Here is a 20,846-nt window from a genome sequence, read left to right as displayed (position 1 = left end):
TGGGTCGAGACCTTTCTTCAGACTGAAGTCTGCAAAAGGAATATGAAGTCTGAAGTTCTGAGTTTGAAGAAAAGTCTTGACCCAAAACGTCACCCATTCCTTCTATCCAGAGACGATGCCTGTCCTGCTGCTCAAATTCAAACTTCAAATTCCTGGGCATGCATATTTCCGAAGATCCTTCCTGGACCCAGCACACCGATGCAATTATAAAGAAGGTATATCAGCAACTCTACTTCCTGAGAAGATTACGGCGATTTGGCATGTCGAATAGGATTCTCCCAAACTTCTACAGGTGCACGGTAGAGAACATTCTGACTGGTTGCATCATGGCCTGGTTCGGCAACTTGAACGTCCAGGAGCGGAAAAGACTACAAAACGTTGTGACCACTGCCCAGTCCGTCACCGGCTTTGACCTCCCCACTGTCGAAGGGATCTATCGTAGTCGCTGCCTCAAAAGGCAGCCAACATCATCGAAGACCCACACCATCCTGGCCACACACTCATTTCACCATTGCCATCAAGAATAAGGTACAGGAGCCTGAAAAATGTAAAGTTTCTGGACCAGTTCATTGTTTTGTATCGTCAGTCAACCTGGTCACATGAGAAAGGAATAGATAATGGGATTGTTTCTAATGTTGCTGATAGTAGTTGGGAAGAAACTGTCCCTGAAGCTGGATGTGTACCTTTTCCACACATCACAAGGGCAAGTCGGATACAGAGAGCACCCTTGTTGAAGTGAAGTTGTAGTTTTGATTTGTCTTATCTGGGTAAGGCTTCTCGGCAGATATTTTTGCGTTGCTTTAAAAAGTTAACGGTGACAAATGACAATGTCCCTCTGTTGCAGGAAGTATTGCATGGTTCAGACCATGATGCAATGCTGCAGTTGGCTAATCTCGTGGAAGGGAAGTACATTTTTCACCTGACAGTCACTGATGCAAAGGGCAAGTCGGATACAGACAGCATCCTCGTTAAAGTGAGGCCTGGTAAGATGCGGCCGAGTTTCTGTGGGCTATTTCTCAAATTCCACCTAAACATTGTGGAACACAGCGTGAAACACAGCGGTAGAGTTGCTGCCTTACAGCGTCAGAGACCCGGGTTCAATCCTGACCAAGGGTACTCGACTGTACAGAGTTTGTAAGTTCTCCCCGTGACCTGCGTGGGTTTCTCCAGTGGTCCGGTTTCCTCCCACACTACAAAGAAATACATGTTTGTAGGTTAATTGGCTTGGTATAATTGTAATTTGTCCCAAGTGTGCGTAGGATAGTGTTAATGTGCGGGGCGGCGCAGATTCGGTGGGTCAAAGGGCCTGTTTCCGTGCTGTATCTCTAATCTAAACAAAAAATATATCCTCTAGATAGTAACTTGTACATGGCATCTAAGCCCTAAACCACAGTAGTTAATCTGTCTTCTCTCATGCCACTATCCAGTGACGCCTATTAAATGCTTTGCAAGGAAATTAAGTTTAGTTTAGATTAGAAATACATTGCGGAAACAGGCCCTTCAGCCCACCAATTCTGCGCTGACCAGCAAAATCTGCACACTAGCACTATCCTCCACTAGAGCCAATTTATAATCTTTACCGAACCCAATTAACCTACAACCCTGTATGTCTTTGAAGTGTGGGAGGAAATCGGAGCACTCAGGGAAATCACATGTGGTCACGGGGAGAACGTACAAACTCCATACAGACAGCACCTGTAGTCAGGATCGAACCCAGGACTCTGGCGCTGTAAGCAGCAACTCTATTACCACACCACCGTGCTGGCCAAAGTTATGGGGTTTTAGACAAAAAAATGACATAAATTTGTCTGTAACATGAAAACCGGGACATTTATAATAAACTTTGTAGACCTGCTGCCATTAGAAAATATACATTTAAAAATTATAGTAAATCTCTGAGTGTTCTCCTACTAAGGTGATCTATTTCCATGTGGGTGGCGCCGTACAATGGCCGCCTCACCAACAGTCTGTCTCGTCCCTTTCTCTTTTACATGGACACATAGAAAATAGGTGCAGGAGTAGGCCATTCAGCCCTTTGAGCCTGCACCGCCATTCAATATGATCATGTCTGATCATCCAACTCAGTATCCTGTACCTGCCTTCTCTCCATACTCCCTGATCCCTTTAGCCACAAGGGCCACATCTAACTCCCTCTTAAATATAGCCAATGAACTGGCCTCAACTACCTTCTGTGGCAGAGAGTTCCAGAGATTCACCACTCTCTGTGTGAAAAATGTTTTTCTCATCTCGGTCTTAAAGGTATTTCCCCCTTATCCTTAAGGTGTGACCCCTTGTCCTGGACTTCCCCAACATCGGGAACAATCTTCCTGCATCTAGCCTGTCCAACCCCTTAAGAATTTTGTAAGTTTCTACAAGATCCCCCCTCAATCTCCTAAATTCTAGCGAGTACAAGCCGAGTCTATCCAGTCTTTCTTCATATGAATGTCCTGACATCCCAGGAATCAGTCTGGTGAACCTTCTCTGCACTCCCTCTATGGCAATAATGTCCTTCCTCAGATTTGGAGACCAAAACTGTACGCAATACTCCAGGTGTGGTCTCACCAAGACCCTGTACAATGAATGAATGTATACGTTTATTGTCATTGCACAATACTGTGCAACGAAATTCCATTACATCTCCTCCGGTTAAAAAATCCAAACACGACAACCATTGACACATATGTACACTTATTAGTAAAAATAATAAATAAGTATTTAAAAAGAATTTTAAAAGAATGTTGCATTTCTTGGAATTACATTTTGCTTCCCCAGTTCTCTGTTGGAATTAAGTTATTTTATCGCACATGGGTAGAAACTATTTTTTAGTCTACTGGTGCGAGCCTTCAGAGACCTGAATCGCCTCCCAGAGGCTAGCAGAGTAAAAAGGTGGTTGGCAGGGTGGGATGTGTCCTGCTTGATGTTTGTGGCCCGGCGCAAGCATCGGTCCCTATATATATCATCCAAGGAGTTGAGCGTTTGTAATGCTCTGTGCAGTTTTTATAACTTTCTGCAGCACCCTCCTCTCAGCCAGAGTGCAGTTAGCAAACCACACCCGGATGCCATAGGAGAGGATACTTTCCACGGCGCATCGGTAGAAGGACAGCAGCAGCGGCTGTGAGACGTTTGCTCTCCGCAGAGACCTCAGGAAATACAGCCGCTGCTGTGACTTCTTCACGAGAGTGACGGTGTTCATTTGCCATTTGAGGTCCTGGGAGATGTTTATGCCCAAGAACTTAAAGCCAGTGACTCTCTCCACCATGTCTCCTTTGATGTATAAAGGAGCAGGTCCCTCTCTCCTCTTCCTCCTGAAGTCAACGACCAGTTCTTTTGTCTTTGATGGGTTGAGTACCAGGTTGTTTTTGGTACACCAGACAGTCAGTTTTTGGACTTCATCTCTGTAAGCAGACTCGTCGTTGTTGTTTATCAGTCCCACCACAGTCGTGTCGTCTGCAAACTTGATGACCCTGTTTGTACTGTGTGTTGGTGTACAGTCACAAGTGTATATTGTATACAAGATGGGACTCAGCACACAACCTTGTGGCGCTCCTGTGCTGAGCGTCAGGACTGGGGAGTAATTGGACCCCATCCTGACAGTCTGTGGGCGGTCTGTTAGGAAGCCCTTAATCCTTCTGCATGTGTTCGCATTAACACCCAGATCAGACAGTTTGTCCACCATTCTGCTGGGGATGATGGTATTAAATGCAGAACTAAAATCTACAAATAACATCCTCACATATGAGCCATGGCGCTCCAGATGTGTCAGTGCAGAATGTAGAGCTATGTTGATGGCATCCTCCGTTGACCTATTAGCTCTATATACAAGGTACACAAAAATGCTGAAGAAGTGTTTCGGCCAGAAACGTCGCCTATTTCCTTCGCTCCATAGATGTTGCTGCACCCACTGAGTTTCTCCAGCATTTTTGTGTGCCTTCTATCTTCCAGCATCTGCAGTTCCTTCTTGAACACAGCTCTTTATGCAAACTGATGCTGATCCAGGGTGGATGGGAGTGAGGACTTAATGTGGGCCAGGACCAGCCGTTCAAAACACTTCATCACCGTTGAAGTGTGAGTAACCCGTCTATAGTCATTCAAGCTGGTAATAGATGTTTTTTTTGGATACAGGCACGATGGTAGCAGTCTTGAAGCATTTAGGAACAATGCACGTTGACAGAGAGAGGTTAAAGATGTCGCTAAAAACCTCCACTAACTGGTCTGCACAGTCCCGCAATACTCTCCCTGGGATGCCATCTGGGCCAGCAGCCTTCCTGGGGTTGACCCTGCGGAGTGCTCTTCTGACGTCCTCCGTACTCACAGTGAGTGCCACGTCGTCAGTGCTGGGTGCGGCTGCAGGTGCAGGCTCCGCCTCATTCAGCTCAAAACGGGCGAAAAAGTGGTTCAGCTCCTCAGCTAGCGAGTTGTTACTACTGCTGATGGTCGGCCCCCCCCTTGCCCTTGTAGTTGGTAAGTTGCTGAATGCCCTGCCAGACACGTCGAGGGTCCCTCTCGTTAAAATACCCCTCTAACCTTCTTCCATAGGCTGTCTTTGCCTCTTTAATGGCTCTCTTTAGTTTAGATCTGGCGGTGCTGTACAGTTCATCATTGCCAGATCTAAAGGCTGAGTTGCATTCCCTCAGCAGCTTCCTGACATCACTGGTCATCCATGGTTTGTTGTTTGGATAGCACCTGACCTCCCTGTCGACAGTGACGTTGTTGATACAGTTCTGTATATAGAACATGACTGTGGATGTGTATTCTTGTATGTCCTGGTTTGCAAACAGGTCCCACTGGGTGCGTTCAAAACAGTCCTGAAGTTGGGCGGTAGCGCCCTGGGGCCAAGTCTTTTTGTTTCTCACACTGGGCTTGGTTCTCATAATGAGAGGTCTGTATGCCGGGGTGAGAAAGAGTGATACATGGTCAGACTGGCCGAGGTGAGGGAGAGAGGAGGCTTTGTATCCATCCCTAATGTTGCTGTACACGTGATCCAGTGTATTTTGACCACTCGTCGGACACGTGACATGCTGGTGGAATTTAGGGAGGACAGTTTTTAGATTAGCCTGATTGAAGTCTCCAGCCACGATGAAAATCCCATCAGGGTGCGCAGTCTGTAGTTTGTTGATTGATGCTAGCAGGGTGTTCAGTGCTAGCTTGACGTTAGCGTTTGGTGGAATATAAACAGCCAGAATAACGACAGCTGTGAACTCCCGCGGCAGATGGAAGGGTCGACATTTCAATGTGATAAACTCCATGTCTGGTGAACAATGTCTCTCGACAACGTTTACATTTGTGCACCATTTGTCATAGGAGTAAATACATAGCCCCCCTCCTCTGCTCTTACCGGAGTCACTGCTCCTGTCGGTCTGGTGTGCTGTGCGACCTACCAGACTGATGTCCTTGTCCGGGATCCCAGCGTGAAGCCAGGTCTCGGTTACCACCATGATCGAGCAGGTTTGCACAGTTGTATTTTCTTCATTGATCAGCTCCAGCTCGTCCATCTTGTTGCTGAGTGATCGGGCGTTTGTCAAAAAAATGTTGGGTAGCGCCGGTCTGTAAGGAGCTTCCTTTAGCCTAGCGTGAATGCCGGCTCGACAACCGCGCTTCTGCCGCCTCCGTCTGCGCCGCCTCCCGCACCGTCCGTTCGGTATGGTGATCCACTCGGACTACGTTGGGCGGGTGATTTCTGGCGGGATATAGATGTTGTGGGAGCTTCTTACGGACTCTAGTTTGCTACACAATGTCCCAATCCTTAGAAGGTCCTGCCGGTTGTATGTCGAATCGCAGGTCCACAGACAGACGGACAAAACAGACAAAAACAACAACACCCACACGGGGGAGAGCAAAGCCGCTGCATTCAGGTGCGCCGCCATTTTCCAACTGCAGTAGAACCTCCCTGCTCCTATACTCAAATCCTTTTGCTATGAAAGCTAACCTACCATTCGCTTTCTTCACTGCCTGCTGCACCTGCATGCCTACTTTCAATGACTGTTGTACCATGACACCCAGGTTTCGTTGCATCTCCCCTTTTCCTAATCGGCCACCATTTAGATAATAGTCTGCTTTCCTGTTTTTGCCACCAAAGTGGATAACCTCACATTTATCCACATTATACTGCATCTGCCAAACATTTGCCCACTCACCCAGCATATCGAAGTCACCTTGCAGTCTCCTAGCATCCTCCTCACAGCTAACACTGCCCCCCAGCTTAGTGTCATCCGCAAACTTGGAGATGTTGCCTTCAATTCCCTCATCCAGATCATTAATATATATTGTAAATAGCTGGGGTCCCAGCACTGAGCCTTGTGGTACCCCACTAGTCACTGCCTGCCATTGTGAAAAGGACCCGTTTACTCCTACTCTTTGCTTCCTGTTTGCCAGCCAGTTATCTATCCACATTAATACTGAACCCCCAATACCGTGTGCTTTAAGTTTGTATACTAATCTCTTATGTGAGACCTTGTCTATGTATCTATGTATCGTGGAGCTGGCGGCCTCTTGCTGGGGATTGACCTTGGGCGCTCCAACCACGGGCGCCTGCGGATTTAACATCTCCGAGCTGGCGGTCCCTTTGCAAGGGATCGACCTCGGAAGCTCCAACCGCGAGAGCCTGCGGACTTTAACATCATGGAGCTCGCTGCCCCTGGCTAGGGACTGGCTTCGGGAGCTCCAAGCCGCAGGAGCTTCAACCGCCCCGATCATGGGAGCTTCGATCATCGGCGACGGGAGCTTCAATCGCCCCGACTGCGGATGGTTCGACTGCCCCGACCGTGGGAGAAAAAGGAGAAAAGAAGATAAGACTTTATTGCCTTCCATTACAGTGAGGGATGTGGAGGACGCTGTGATGAATGTTCATGTTAAATTTGTAAATTTGCCATTGTATTCCCACCTATTTATTAAATGTATAGGTCATACTTCCAAATTTAAAAGATTCAATGCAGAAAGGAATTTGCAAATTCACCTTAATTCCTTGTCAAGTCGAGCCAAAGATTGTCTGCAAATGGACTCATGAGCAGTGAATCTGAATGACTGTTGGCAGATCAATTTCCCTCCTGGGATAAATAAAGTTCTATCGTATCGCTCTTTGGGTGGGCCGACTGAGGCGGTGTTAGTTTACGAATGTGTTCATATCCTGAGAACGGTCTTTGGCAAGTGGGAAATATTGGTAATTCGTCAAAAATACTGAATAATATGAGGTTGAATTTGATTTGAACAAATTTCTGAAATGTTGCTGAGAAAAGTAGGGTTGAAGAGTGAATATATTCTATAGATAAGTTTAAAGAATACTTAATTCTGTTAATTTGAATTAATTCTAAATCCGGGTGTTCCGGTTTCCTCCAACACTCCAAAGGCGTACAGGATTGTACATTAATTAGCTTTGTTAAAATTGTAAATTGTCCTTAGTGTGTAGGACGAGTGTTAGTGTACGGGGGTGATCACTGATTGGCAGGGCCGAAGGGCCTGTTTCCATGCTGTATCTCTAAAGTCTAAATAAACTGTAATGTTTTGTGGTGAACAACACATTTTGACCTGTTGAACAAAACACAAAGTGCTGGAGGAATTCAGCGGGTCAGTCAGAAGGGTCCCGCCCCGAAACAAACCATCGCCTGTCCATTCCCTCCCCAGATGCTGCCTGACCCGCTGAGCACCTCCAGTGATTTGTGTTTTGCTCAAGGTTTCAGCATATGCAGTTCCTTGTGTCTCTACATTTTGACCTCTAGTTCTTTTGTATGGAAGCTAAACCTGGTGTCTGATTTGTAGATTCTAGGAAGGATGACTTGGTGGAGTTGGTTCTCCATGTCGAGGTGAGCAGACTGACTGAGCAACAGAAGGAAACCCTTGTGCAGCAACTGGCCGTGATACTGGGCGTCCGAGATGAAGATATCAAAGTCCAGAAGATTCAGGCGCATTCTGATTCCAGGTCGGTGAACCAAGCCTTTGGGAGTTAACCATATAACTATATAACAATTACAGCACGGAAACAGGCCATCTCGGCCCTACAAGTCCGTGCCGAACAACTTTTTTCCCTTAGTCCCACCTGCCACAGTTGACTGAAAGTTTCTGAAAACATCTCGAGCGATTACAGAACAAGGGGTCACAGTTTAAGGATAAGGGGGAAATCTTTTAGGACTGAGATGAGGAAATCATTTTTCACACATAGAGTGGCGAATCTCTGGAATTCTCTGCCACAGAAGGTAGTTGAGGCCAGTTAATTGGCTATGTTTAAGAGGGAGTTAGATGTGGCCGTTGTGGCTAAAGGGATCAGGGAGGGGGTATGGAGAGAAGGCTGGTACAGGATACTGAGTTGGATGATCAGCCATGATCATATTGAATGGCAGTGCAGGCTCGAAGGGCCGAATGGCCTACTCCTGCACCTATTTTCTATGTTTCTATGATTACTTGGTGGAATTTTCATTCTTCAGTTCCAGAGTGTGGGCATTCCCTTTCTGAGGCAGTGTGGGTTGTCAGCTGGTCTTTTTTTTTGGATTATTGAATGCATTTTTGTTTCAAAATGAAGCAGAGAGATTATGATTTGCTGCAAGCAATGATAGTGTTTTATTCTCTATAACCCATAAGCTTTGTATTTGGCACCGCAGTTGGGCCAGTCTTGCCTTTTTATATTTGCACCTGATTTTCTGTATTGGAGATACCAGCAGTTTATGGATGGAAGTCTAATCCCAGGTTGATTTATGATTAATGCAGCTGTCAGCCAAAATGCAGACAATGCCAAAGTGAAACACTTTTCACAAATGATGGAGGGCCCCAGTGGTAAGAGTACAGAGGAACTCATGGATTAGACAGGTTTGGAGGGATATGGATCAAATGCGGGTAGGTGGGACTAGTGTAGTTGAGATGTTGGCCGATGCGGGCAAGTTGGGCTGAAGGGCCTGTTTCTACGCTATATTGCTCTATGATTATGTCATTGTGGTATGAGAGGTCCGTCTCTTTCCCAATGACAACCCATTAATGGGTTGGATAGATCATCCATTGATCCTGCTCTGCAGAGAAAATTGCCACAGGTGACTTAGACATTGACACGGCGCAACATAAGACATTGGAGCAACATTAAGCCATTCGGCCCATTGAGTCTGCATAGAACAGGGCAGCACAGGAACAGGCCTTTCAGTCCACGATGATAATGGAAACAGGCTATTGTTAGCTGTTTGTTGGGTGAGAAAGAGAAGCTGATATGACTTGGTTGGGGGAGGGATGCGCAACATCGCCTATATCTCTTGTTTCCCTTTCCCATGACTTTCTCAACCCGAAACGTCACCCATTCCTTCTCCAGAGATGCTGCCTGTTGCACTGTTACTCAAGCTTTTTGTGTCTATCCACTGTTTAATGATGGTTTTTGTATCTTCTGTCCTGCAGCACAGTGTTAACTTTCTACGTGCAGGGCAGGTGGCCAGACAGTGTACATAAAGGGGCGGATGTTGTCGGGAGTTTGCAGAAACGACTCATGAGGGAGAAGGTGGACTTCCTGCTTTTTAAGGCATTGAGAATAGATACAGTTGGTGAGTTACAATGTCAATAAGTTGTTTTGCTTGGGTGTTGATTTGTCCAAAGTCTTGTACAAATCACCAACAAATTTATATTAGAAACATGGAAAATGGGTGCAAGAGTAGGCCATTCGGCCCTTCGAACCAGCACCGCCATTCAATTTCATCATGGCTGATCATCCAGAATCAGTACCCCATTCCTGCTTTCCCCCCCCGCCCATATAGAAACATAGAAAATAGGTGCAGGCGTAGGCCATTCGGCCCTTCGAGCCTGCACCGCCATTCAATATGATCATGGCTGATCATCCAACTCAGTATCCTGTACCTGCCTTCTCTCCATACCCCCTGATCCCTCTAGCCACAAGGGCCACATATAACTCCCTCTTAAATATAACCAATGAACTGGCTTCAACTACCCTCTGTGGCAGAGAGTTCCAGAGATTCACCACTCTCTGCGTGAAAAATGTTCTTCTCATCTCGGTTCTGAAGGATTTCCCCTCTATCCTTAAGCTATGACCCCTTGTCCTGGATTCCCTTGATTCCGTTAGCCCTAAGAGCTAAATCTAACTCTGCTCTTGGAAACATCCAATCAATTAGTCTCCACTGCCTTCTGTGGCAGAGAATGTAGTGATAGGGAGAGTTTGCACAATTCCTGAGGAATGTCATTGCCATGTTCTTGGCAGTTTGCTTTAATAAACGCAGATTGTACCAAGATATGCCCTTGATGAGGATTTTCCTGATGATCTTGTGGGGTTTTTAAGTATAAGTATTGGAATGTCTGAATGCATGTGAGCCTGCATATGCCCATACATAGGACATGCCCCCTGTCCCCTCTACTTTCAGACTGAAGTAGGGTTCTGAGCTGAAACGTCACCCATTCTCCGGAGATGCTGCCTGACCCGCTGAGTTGCTCCAGCATTTTGTGTCCGTACATAAGTTTGGGTTAAGATTTTTTAATGGTGCATTCCGATGGTTAAACTCATTGTTGAAATGCTGCTTTGTAAAAAATGTGTAAATTATTATAACCCTGCCCTCCTGCCAATGAAGGCATTGAACCGGTGCTCTTGGCTGAGATTGTACCAAATTTCCATCGCAAAGACTTATGAATTCCAATCATTATATTAAAATAATGCTATAACTCAGTCTCCTTTTTAAAGTATTCATTATACCTGCATACTTTAAATATTTTGTGGCCTGTACAAATGCATTTGTTCTGTATTACATACATTTCCAAAATGGATGGTGCGTATCCACAGGTTGGTTTATAGTTATAAATTGTGATATAGCAAGAAATAAAAATTGAAATCAGATAGCACAATAACTAGTGTTGTTCAGAGACCTGGCCTGATGGCACTTTTACAAGGCTTTGCTGATAGAAACATAGAAATTAGGTGCAGGAGTAGGCCATTCGGCCCTTCGAGCCTGCACCGCCATTCAATATGATCATGGCTGATCATCCAACTCAGTATCCCGTACCTGCCTTCTCTCCATACCCTCTGATCCCCTTAGCCACAAGGGCCACATCTAACGCCCTCTTAAATATAGCCAATGAACTGGCCTCAACTACCCTCTGTGGCAGAGAGTTCCAGAGATTCACCACTCTCTGTGTGAAAAAAGATCTTCTCATCTCGGTTTTAAAGGATTTCCCCCTTATCCTTAAGCTGTGACCCCTTGTCCTGGAGATAGAGATCAGGAGGCACTTGGCCAGTCTGTACAATGCAACCATATGTACAAGGCAGGCAGGTACTATCATAACGTTTAAGAGACATTTGGACAGGTACATGGATAGATAGGTTTAGAGGGTTACTGGCCAGATGTGGGCAGGTGGGACTTGTGTAGATGGGGCATGTTGGTCAGCGTGGACAAGTTGGGCCAGGAAGCCCATTTCCAAGTTGATTCTCTATATCCCTGGTTATCTTGCACTCGCTCCCTCCTGGGGCCCAAGGCAGTTGTGGCACATTGCTAAGCTGCTTGTGTTGGGTACCCTGGTGAATTTTTCAGCATAAATTTCTGAAATCACACTTGATGATAGTTGGCCCAGTGTTATTGTCCACCACGTCTAAAGCTTCTCACTGTACCACGGGACAATAAATTTGCTATGTGCTGTCTTTACAGTCTGCTTCCTGCAGTGCTCAGGCCATGGGCACTGTGATCCATTCACCAAACGCTGTGCCTGCTACCCGTTCTGGACGGAGAATCCGTTATGGCATTACTTGTATGAGGGAGAAAGCAACTGCGGTGAGTAATTTTGTGCTCGGAACGTGTTGCATGGAATAATGTCAGTGTGATTTATTCAAGAGAGTTAGATACAGCTCTTAGGGCTAACGGAATCAAGGTGTATGGGGAGAAAGCAGGAACGGGGTACTGATTCTGGATGATAGCCATGATCATATTGAATGGCGGTGCTGGCTCGAAGGCTACTCCTGCACCTATGTCTCTGTGTTTCTATGATGAGCCAGCGAGATAACGTATTCGATTTTGGCTTCTGAACACGGGTTGTAGATTTTCATCCTCACTGGCTGGCCATTGTTCTGATGGGCTGGTTCACACATCTTGTTCTAGCAACAGTAATAAAACTAAACATCTTCCCTGTGAGCTCATGCGGCTAGCATAAACACTTTCCTTTTTTAGCGTCATTCTCTGCAGCCTAAAATTAAGCTGAGCTAAGGCTAGATTGGAAATGATCGGGTAAATGCACTGTCAAGTTACAGCTGGAGGTAACATTGCTGTAAATAGCTTCAGCCCCCTTGATTTAAATTGGAGTGAATCTTGAATCCATTCACCAAGAGACATATAAAACCAATGTAAAGAAGTCCACCTCCGTAAATACTAGCCACCTTTGTCTTCTCAAGCATGTGTCCCATCTGTGAACTCCACACTATGCTCATTCATCAGTCACTACAGAATTGGAGGAGCATCATTTATTCTCGAGACGAGGTGGTCTCTGAACAGTAAGATGTAGGTTCACGTGCAGCACCAGAGTTTAGTTTAGTGTAGAAATACAGTGCGGAAACAGGCCCTTCAGCCCATCAGGCCAGCACCGACCAGCGATCCATGCACATTAACACTATCCTACACACACTAGAGACAATTTACATTTATACCAAGCCAATTAACCTACAAACGTGTACATCTTTGGAGTGTGGAGGAAACTGAAGATCTCGGAGAAAACCCCCGCAGGTCACGTACAATCTCCGTACAGACAACACCCGTTGTCTGGATTGAACCGGGTCTCTGGCGCTGCAAGCGCTGTAAAGCAGCAACTCTAGTGCTGTGCCACCGTGCAGCCAGAGATTTGAGGATGAATCTCAGCTAACACACTAGTGCAGTAATAATGGGGCTGCATTGTTAGGAGTGGTGTCGTCTGAATATGTTTAGTTTAGCTTATTGTCACATGTATAATTCAAATGCTGTTGTAAACCTTGTTATTTTGTTCACAGAGTGGAACATTTTATACGTGATTCTGTCAGTGTTTCTAGCAATCGTCATAATTGGAGGAATTTGCTGGATCTGTAATTGTTGTTGCAAGAGGTATGAGTAAATACACATCTCCACACCCCTTTCTTGATCTGAGTCCCACCTGGACTACACCTCCTACCCTGCCTCTTGCTAAGACGCTAGCACCTACTCTCAATTCTTCTGTCTCTGGCGTATCTGCTCCCAGATGAGGGTTTCCAGTCTAAAACATCCGATATCTATTGTTTCTTTAGTAAACGTACATACCACCTGTGTCATAAGTAGATCCCTTACCTGCGTCTCCTCTGAGTCCCCTAGTTCTGTTCTCCGTTCCCCCCCCCAGATGGAACAAGAATAGAGTTCCCCTGTCCCTTGGCTCTCACCCCACCAGCCTCCGTATCCAACATCCCATTCTCCAACATCTGTCGGGCCTACAGTCTGCGGTGCTTCTGGCTGCGGCGCAAACTTTAAATCTTCGACCGCCGGCCTGCACCAGCCTGAAGCCGCGGTCTCCGGTGGGGAAGAGCCGATTCTGGACTTACCTTGACTTTTACCTTGTCCTTTTACCATCTGGACGCCCGCAGCGATGGCTGCGGAGGGTTGAGGTCCCGACAACGGGGGAAAATGGAGGAGGACTGGCCAAATTTTGTGCCTTCCACCATAGTGATGAATGCTGTGGTGGATGTTTGTGTTAAATTTTTATTGTGTTTGTGTGTTCTTTTTCATTGTACCTCTGCCGACAAATTCATTTCACTTGCACTATATGTGCAATGTGACGAATAAAACCGTATTGTATTGTTCTGCCACATCCAATCACATCTTCCCATCCCCACCCATTTCTGCCTTCCACGGAGACCGCTTTATCTGCAACTCCTTGCTTAACTCGTCTCTTCCCACCCAAACCAACCCCTCCTCTGGTACTTTCCCCTATTGCCTTCCACCCATCCACCCAGGGACTCCCAACAGTCCTTCCAGGTGAGACGGAGGTTCATGTGCACCTCCTCGACTGCATTTGGTGTTCACGATGTGGCCTCCTATAGATTGGCGAGAATAAGTGTAAACTAGGCAACTGTTTAGTTGAACACGCGCTTGGTCTGCCAAGGCCTGCGGAATCTCCCAGTTTCCAATCATTTTAACTCCATTTCAGGTAACTAATCTACAAGCGACACCCCCCCCTCGAGTCCCACTTGGACTCGAACCCATTTCTCCCCTTTGACCTACTTGTACCTCTTCTATCCTTATCTCACACCTTTAGTCTTTTCATTTCTGACCTTTGTCCAACTACTATCAAAACCCTCTGCATCCACCTATCATTTACCAAGCTTTGTCCTGCCGCTCTTCTCTTCCAGCTTTCTTGCCAACTACCCCCCCCCCCCCCCCCCCACCACAATCAGTCTAAGGGATCCTGACCCCAAAAGTCACCCATCCATGTTCTCCTGTTGCCTGACCTGCTGAGTTACTCCAGCACTCTGCGTTTTTGTTGTTGTTGTTGTAAACCAGCATCTGCAATTCCTTGCGTCTAAATAATTTGCATATCTTTTGGTAGAAATCGTACAGAAGCCACTAACGCGTTTTTGTAGCGTCCAAGTCCTCCTGGACATAAACTGAACTTGAATTGTTGTTTTTAAACAGAAAGAGGACGAAAGTAAGGAAGAAAACCAAATACACCATCTTGGACGATATGGATGATCAAGAAAGAGTGGCATTGAGGCCTAAATATGGTTAGTGGTTTAATGTACAGATGCAAAGAGGTTTACAGATGATATGAGTGATTATTGGTAGTTATCTTTTAAAAATTAATTAATAAGAACAATGTGGAAGTGGGATCCAGTAACTATAACACAATTTATGCTTTGTTGGTGGAGGACACAAAATACTGGAGTAACTCAGCGTGACAGGCAGCATCTCTGGAGAGAAGGAATGGGTAACGTTTTGGGTCGAGACCCTTCTTCAGACTAGTTGGGGGAAAGGGAACCGAGAAATATAGACGATGATGTAGAGAGATAAAGAACAATGAATGAGAGATATGCAAAATAGTACCAATGATAAAGGAAACAGACCATTGTTAGCTGTTTGTTGGGTGAAAATGAGAGGCTGGTGTGACTTGGGTGGAGGAGAGAAGGATAACAATGGCCTGTTTCCTTTATCATCGTTACATTTTTGCATATCTTTCATTCATTGTTCTTTTTCTCTCTACTCTACATCATCATTTATATCACTCGTTTCCCTTGTCGCTAATCAGTCTGAAGAAGGGTCTCGACCAGAAACGTCACCCATTCCTTCTTTCCAGAGATGCTGCCTGTCCCGCAGTCACTCCAGCTTTTTGTGTCTTATCTTCGGTTTAAACCAGCATCTGCAGTCTCTTCCTGCACATGGACACATGCATGTACTCACGAGGATGTTCAAATGGTGCCTCATGCATATGGACTCGGTGGGCTTTTCTGTACATTTTGTGCTGACCGGGATCCTGTGCTTATGTACTGGGATAGTCTTGCTGATCTGTGTGCAAAAACGTATTTTACTGCACCTGGTACACATGACAATAAACAGTTACAGTTTAGTTTATTGTCATGTGTACCGAGGTACAATGAAATGGTTTTGTTGTGTGCTATACAGTCAGCCGGAAAGACAATACATGATTACAATCGAGCTATTTACAATGTATAGATACATGATAAGGGAATAACGTTTAGTGCATGGTAAAGCCAGCAAAGTCCGATCAATGATAGTCTGAGGGTCACCAATCGGGGAGATAGTAGCTCAGCACTGCTCTCTGGTCATGGTAAGTTGATTCAGTTTCCTGATAACTGGGAAGAAACAGTCCCTGAATCTGGAGGTGTACGTTTTCACACTTCTATATCTTTTGCCTGATGGGAGAGGGGAGAATAGGGAGTGGCCAGGGTGCAACTCATCCTTGATTATGCTGCTGGCTTTGTCGAGGCAACGTGAAGTATAAATGGAGTCAACAGAAGCCCAGTGGTATGAATATTGATTTCTCTCACTTCAGGCATTTCCTCTCTCTAGCCCTCCCCACCCAAGTCGCACAAGCTTCTCATTTTCACCGTACAAACAGCTAACAATGGCCTGTTTCCTTTATCATCGTTACTGTTTTGCATATCTTTCATTCATTGTTCTTGATCTCCCCACATCACCATCTATATCTCTCATTTCCCTTATCCCTAACCAGTCTGAAGAAAGGTCTCGACCCGAAACGTCACCCATTCCTTCTCTCCAGAAATGCTGCCTGTCCCTCTGAGTTACTCCAGCTTTTCGTTTCTATCTTCAATAGGAGGGAGGTTGGTTTGTGTGATGGTCTGGGTTGCATCCACAGTTCGCTGTACTTTCTTGCTGTCTTGGATGGAACTGTTCCCAACCCAAGCTGTGATGCATCCTGATAAAATGCTCTGACCATTGACGTTCAGTTTGTTTGCCACTTGCTATATGGCAGCCTTGAAGTATCAGCAGTGGTTCAATGTAACTCGAAGCCTCATTCAAGAGACTGGAGCATGTCATTTAGAATGACGCTTCAATGCTATGATAGATGCACTGGCTGCGAAATTGTCTGTTGGATAAAAAATTAAACCCAGGCCTACGTCAGCCTATATTATTACAACTAATATTACTAAAAACCGTAAAATTATTATTAGTTTTGGTTTAGTTTAGAGAGAGTGTAGAAACAGGCCCTTTGGCCCACCGAGTCCACACCGACCAGCGGTCCCCATACACTAGCATTATCCTACACGCTAGGGACAATTTACAATTTTTACTAAAGCCAATTAACCTACAAACCTGTATATCTTTGGAGTGTGTAAGGAAACGGAATGCCCAGGGAAAAGACAAGTGGTCACGGGGAGAACATACAAATTCCATACTGTCAGGGCCCGTCATCAAGATCAAACCCCGGTCTCCGGCGCTGTAAGGCGGCAACTCTACTGCTGCGCAACCGATTATTATATTGCTGGCTGTCACATTTTCTGCAGAACAATGCAAATTAGCTACTGCAATACAACGGTGACCTCCCTACGACAACATTTCATAGAAACATAGAAATTAGGTGCAGGAGAGGTCATTCGGCCCTTCGAGCCTGCACCGCCATTTATTATGATCATGTCTGATCATCCAACTCAGTATCCAGTACCTGCCGCACCTCTCTATGAGCTACAATGCCTGACTTTGCTCCCTTTGGCCACAAGGGCCACACACAGAACTCCCTCTTAAATTCGAGCCAATGATCTGGCCTCAACTACCCTCTGTGGCAGAGAGTTCCAGAGATTCACCACTCGAGAAGGAGAACTACAAAGCTGGTATGAATGGCTCACTGAAAAATGGAGTTTTCAAGGATTTCCCCCTTATCCTTAACTTTGTGACCCCTTGTCCTGGATTTCAAAGTTTTATGAGCTGAGCTTTCATGTGTTTAAAATGTGTCTCATGAGGTCTTGACAGTTTCCTGTTGTTCGCATTGCCCCGCGTGGGAAAGGAGTTATGTATAAGAAAAGGAGAGATAGATGTGTTTGGTCCTGTTTGCACCATCCTCGTAAAAATGAGCTGCCAGCTAATGCCTATTGACAGGTCTTATTTTAGCTTTCTGCTCTATTTGTGAAAGCACAGAAGCACAGAACACAGATTCGAGTCTAATGGAAGATGAATCAAAGAGTTTGAGTAAGTGATCAGGACACACTGGAGAAAAGAGAGACCATCGTTTCGGAAGGAGAACGGACTAAAAGCAGGAAAGGTATGACCATGTCTCACTGAAAAAAGCTAGTCCTTTTCAATTAGAGATGCCCAAAAACAGATGACTTTGTTCTCTGGCAGAGGACTCTATCTTTTGTGAAAGTTTTATGCATGCGAAGCAAAAAAGAGCTTTGCAAAAAAAAAAATCTCGTGAAGGATTCCAAAGACATTTAAACCAAGCATTGTTCAAATTGCAGAATCGTGGTGTACTCCTGGAGGCTAAGAAAAGGTCTGAAGGAAAGATTGTGCTTCCTTGCTGAAGCCATCCTTGCAGAGAAGGGCTTGCCAGCTAAAGCCCCATGACAGGTCTATTATTTTAGCTTCCTGTTGATTTGATCCAAGCAGCTTCTATTTATTCTGTGTGAGAATGAACTGCAGATGCTGGTTTACATCGAAGATAGACACCAAATGCTGGAGTAACTCTGCGGGACAGGCAGCATCACTGGAGAAAAGGAATAGCTGACGTTTCGGGTTGAGACCCTTCATCGGACTAAGAGGCAGGAAAGGGGACCAGGTCTCGACGCGAAACATCAGCTATTCCTTTTCTCCAGAGATGCTTCCTGACCGGCTGAGTTTCCCTGGCATATTGTGTCTATCTTTTGTTAATGCAGTGTGTGCACATGCGAAGTAAGAAACAGCTGCAAAAAAAAGGATGCAATAGGAAGGAACTACAGATGCTGGTTTAAACCAAAGATAGACACAAAATGCTGGAGTAACTCAGCGGGTCAGTGGGAGCATCTGTGGAGAGAAAGAATTGGTGATGTTTCGGATCGAGGGTCTCAAGCCAAAATGTCACCCATTCCGTCTATCCAGAGATGCTGCCTGACCCGCTGAGTTACTCCAGCATTTTGTGTCTATCTTCAGCAAAAAAATGCTTGTACGATTTACACAGAAATCCAATTTGATAATGGACACATTTTAGCAATATATAAAGTGAGTTTGAACAGAAATATTTGCAAGGTATTTTAATATGATGATCTTATAGAGTGGCACTGGGTTAATTTACATTTTATCTTTTCAAAATGAGATGGGATGCAGGAGAATCACCTAATTCTTTGCTGCTAAAGAGTGCCATTGGCGCTTTTGGTAAAATGTACAGGAAGTGTTGGCTCTCGTGCACAATAAGCTGTGTTCCAAAACCTAAAAGCGAAAATTCCATTTGATAAAGAACAGGCCAAACGCAGTTTTGGACAGACTTGACCCAATACAGATCAGAAGCGAAAAGTCAAATTTTCACGAAGAATTAGTGGTGCAAATGGAAACATCCTTTAATTAATTGTTAAATTTGAGGCTGGAGGTGCTTTTAATTCCTTTAGAAATAGGAGCTGAATTAGGAACTGAAGGGCGGCATGGTGGGGCAAGGGTAGAGTTGTTGCCTTATAGTGCTCACAGTTCCAGACCCGGGTTCGATCCAGACTACGGGTGCTGTCTTGTAGATTGGTATAATGTAAAATTGCCCCCAGTGTGTGTAGGATGGTATTAATGTGCGGGGATTGCTGGTTGGTGCGAACTCTGTGCAGACTTGGTGAGCTGATGGGCCTGGTTCCTCGCTGTATCTATATAAACTAATTAGGCCATTCAGTCAATCGAGTCTGCTCTGTCATTTTGATCTATTTTTCCCCCTCAGCCCCAAACTCAAATTCCCCCAAGTTTAAAACAATTTTCCCCAATGAGTTACTATTCCAAATGCAATGAAAGGTTTAGGCACAGTGTGCCCTTCCAGGAAGAACCACACTGCTTTCCTGTCATATTTAACAACTGGGCAATTTTAATACTTTATGCATCTTATAAACTAGAGGGACTGGGTTGTCATCTGGGTAGAACAATGAGATTTAATATCTTTTCAAAATGAGATGGGATGCAAATATTGGAGAAGACACCGGAACTCTCCGCTCTTCAAAGAGTGTCATTGGATCATTAAATAAAATGTAGAAAAAGTGTACAATAATAAATTTTGAAGCATATTGACTGGTTTATATGATTGCTGACAAATGCCTGCCTCCAATTTTCTGCATTTTCCATTTTGTGTTTCTGCTTGCAACTCTCAGCAGGCAGATATATGAAACAGAAACTTACTAATTGCACTTGAGAGAGACATTTGGGAAGGCACATATACTCTTAGCAGATTTGGGCGTTTCCCCTTGTCTCTATGACCATTACAATACTTTCGCTGAAGCCTTTATTTCCTTGTTAGTATTCTATGTATTATTGTATAATTTTATTTTCTGCTGGCATTTACTACATGAAAGAATATGGATGGGCTTTGCATTAATTATATTTGTTTGCTTGGTCTAAATTTTCTCCAATGCCTGGAATTGCAAGTGTAAAGAAGGCAGGCCAAATGATTTACTGAAATTAGTTACCTTGATGATTTGGGTAGAATAATAAGCAAGTACAAAATGAATTTGCAGACAAGGTGAATATAATTGCCATTATTGATCACTCTATCTTCCAGTAGAAAGTCAGAGCTTTTTTCCCCAGGATGGATAGGTCAAAGATTAGTTTGTATAGCTCTAAGGTGAGAGGGGCAAAGTTTGAAGGAGATGTGTTGGGCACATTTTTTGTAATGTAGGATGGATGCCTGGAGCAGAGGCAGAAATGATAGTGGTACTTGAGGCTTTTGGATAGGCATAGTGATATACAGAGAATGGAGAAGTATACATCACATGGAGGCAGAGGAGATTAGTTGAACGTTGGCATCATGTTTGACACAGACATTGTGGGCTGAAAGGCCTGTTCCTCCTGTGCTGTGCTGTTCCATCCCAAACATAGCATTGGTAAATTTAGCACAACATGCTTAAAATGTCCTTCATTTCCAGCAGATAGCCTGGATCAATGGTAGTAAGCATCAATTAAAGGATTCCAGAACAAAAATGTCCACCCTCAATGTAATGTGATGAAGAAAATAATGTCATTTACAGTGAATATTAACATGTTGGTCTCAAACCTGACCTGTTTTTGCTTCTGCACAAACAGCTGCGAATAAATTGACAAGTTCTTCAGACTTAACTCGTGTGTCATGGTAATATTTTTCTGCTACTTTGGAAGGACTACATACATAACTATTCCAATGGACACAACATGCTGGAGTAACGCAACGGGTCATTTCTGGAGAAAAGGAAGAGGTGACGTTTTCGGTCGAGACCCTTCTTCAGACCCTTTAACGTT

General features: G+C 44.9%; 1 protein-coding gene across 1 annotated transcript in view; it reads left to right on the top strand.

Annotated features, from left to right (window-relative positions):
• kiaa0319 (KIAA0319 ortholog) overlaps positions 1–14,722 on the top strand; it is a 71,428-nt gene extending 56,706 nt beyond the window's left edge. Inside the window, exons 15-20 of the mRNA XM_055654915.1 lie at positions 845–983; positions 7,753–7,912; positions 9,364–9,506; positions 11,607–11,729; positions 12,932–13,022; positions 14,580–14,722. Coding sequence (XP_055510890.1) covers positions 845–983; positions 7,753–7,912; positions 9,364–9,506; positions 11,607–11,729; positions 12,932–13,022; positions 14,580–14,673 — 750 coding nt within the window. The 3' untranslated portion in view covers positions 14,674–14,722. The remainder of the gene's footprint in view (positions 1–844; positions 984–7,752; positions 7,913–9,363; positions 9,507–11,606; positions 11,730–12,931; positions 13,023–14,579) is intronic.
• The last annotated feature ends 6,124 nt before the right edge of the window (positions 14,723–20,846 follow it).

The sequence above is a fragment of the Leucoraja erinacea genome, chromosome 2, assembly GCF_028641065.1.
Source record: "Leucoraja erinacea ecotype New England chromosome 2, Leri_hhj_1, whole genome shotgun sequence".
In the NCBI taxonomy this organism is placed as follows: domain Eukaryota; kingdom Metazoa; phylum Chordata; class Chondrichthyes; order Rajiformes; family Rajidae; genus Leucoraja; species Leucoraja erinaceus.
This window is presented reverse-complemented; position numbering and strand designations above follow the sequence as displayed.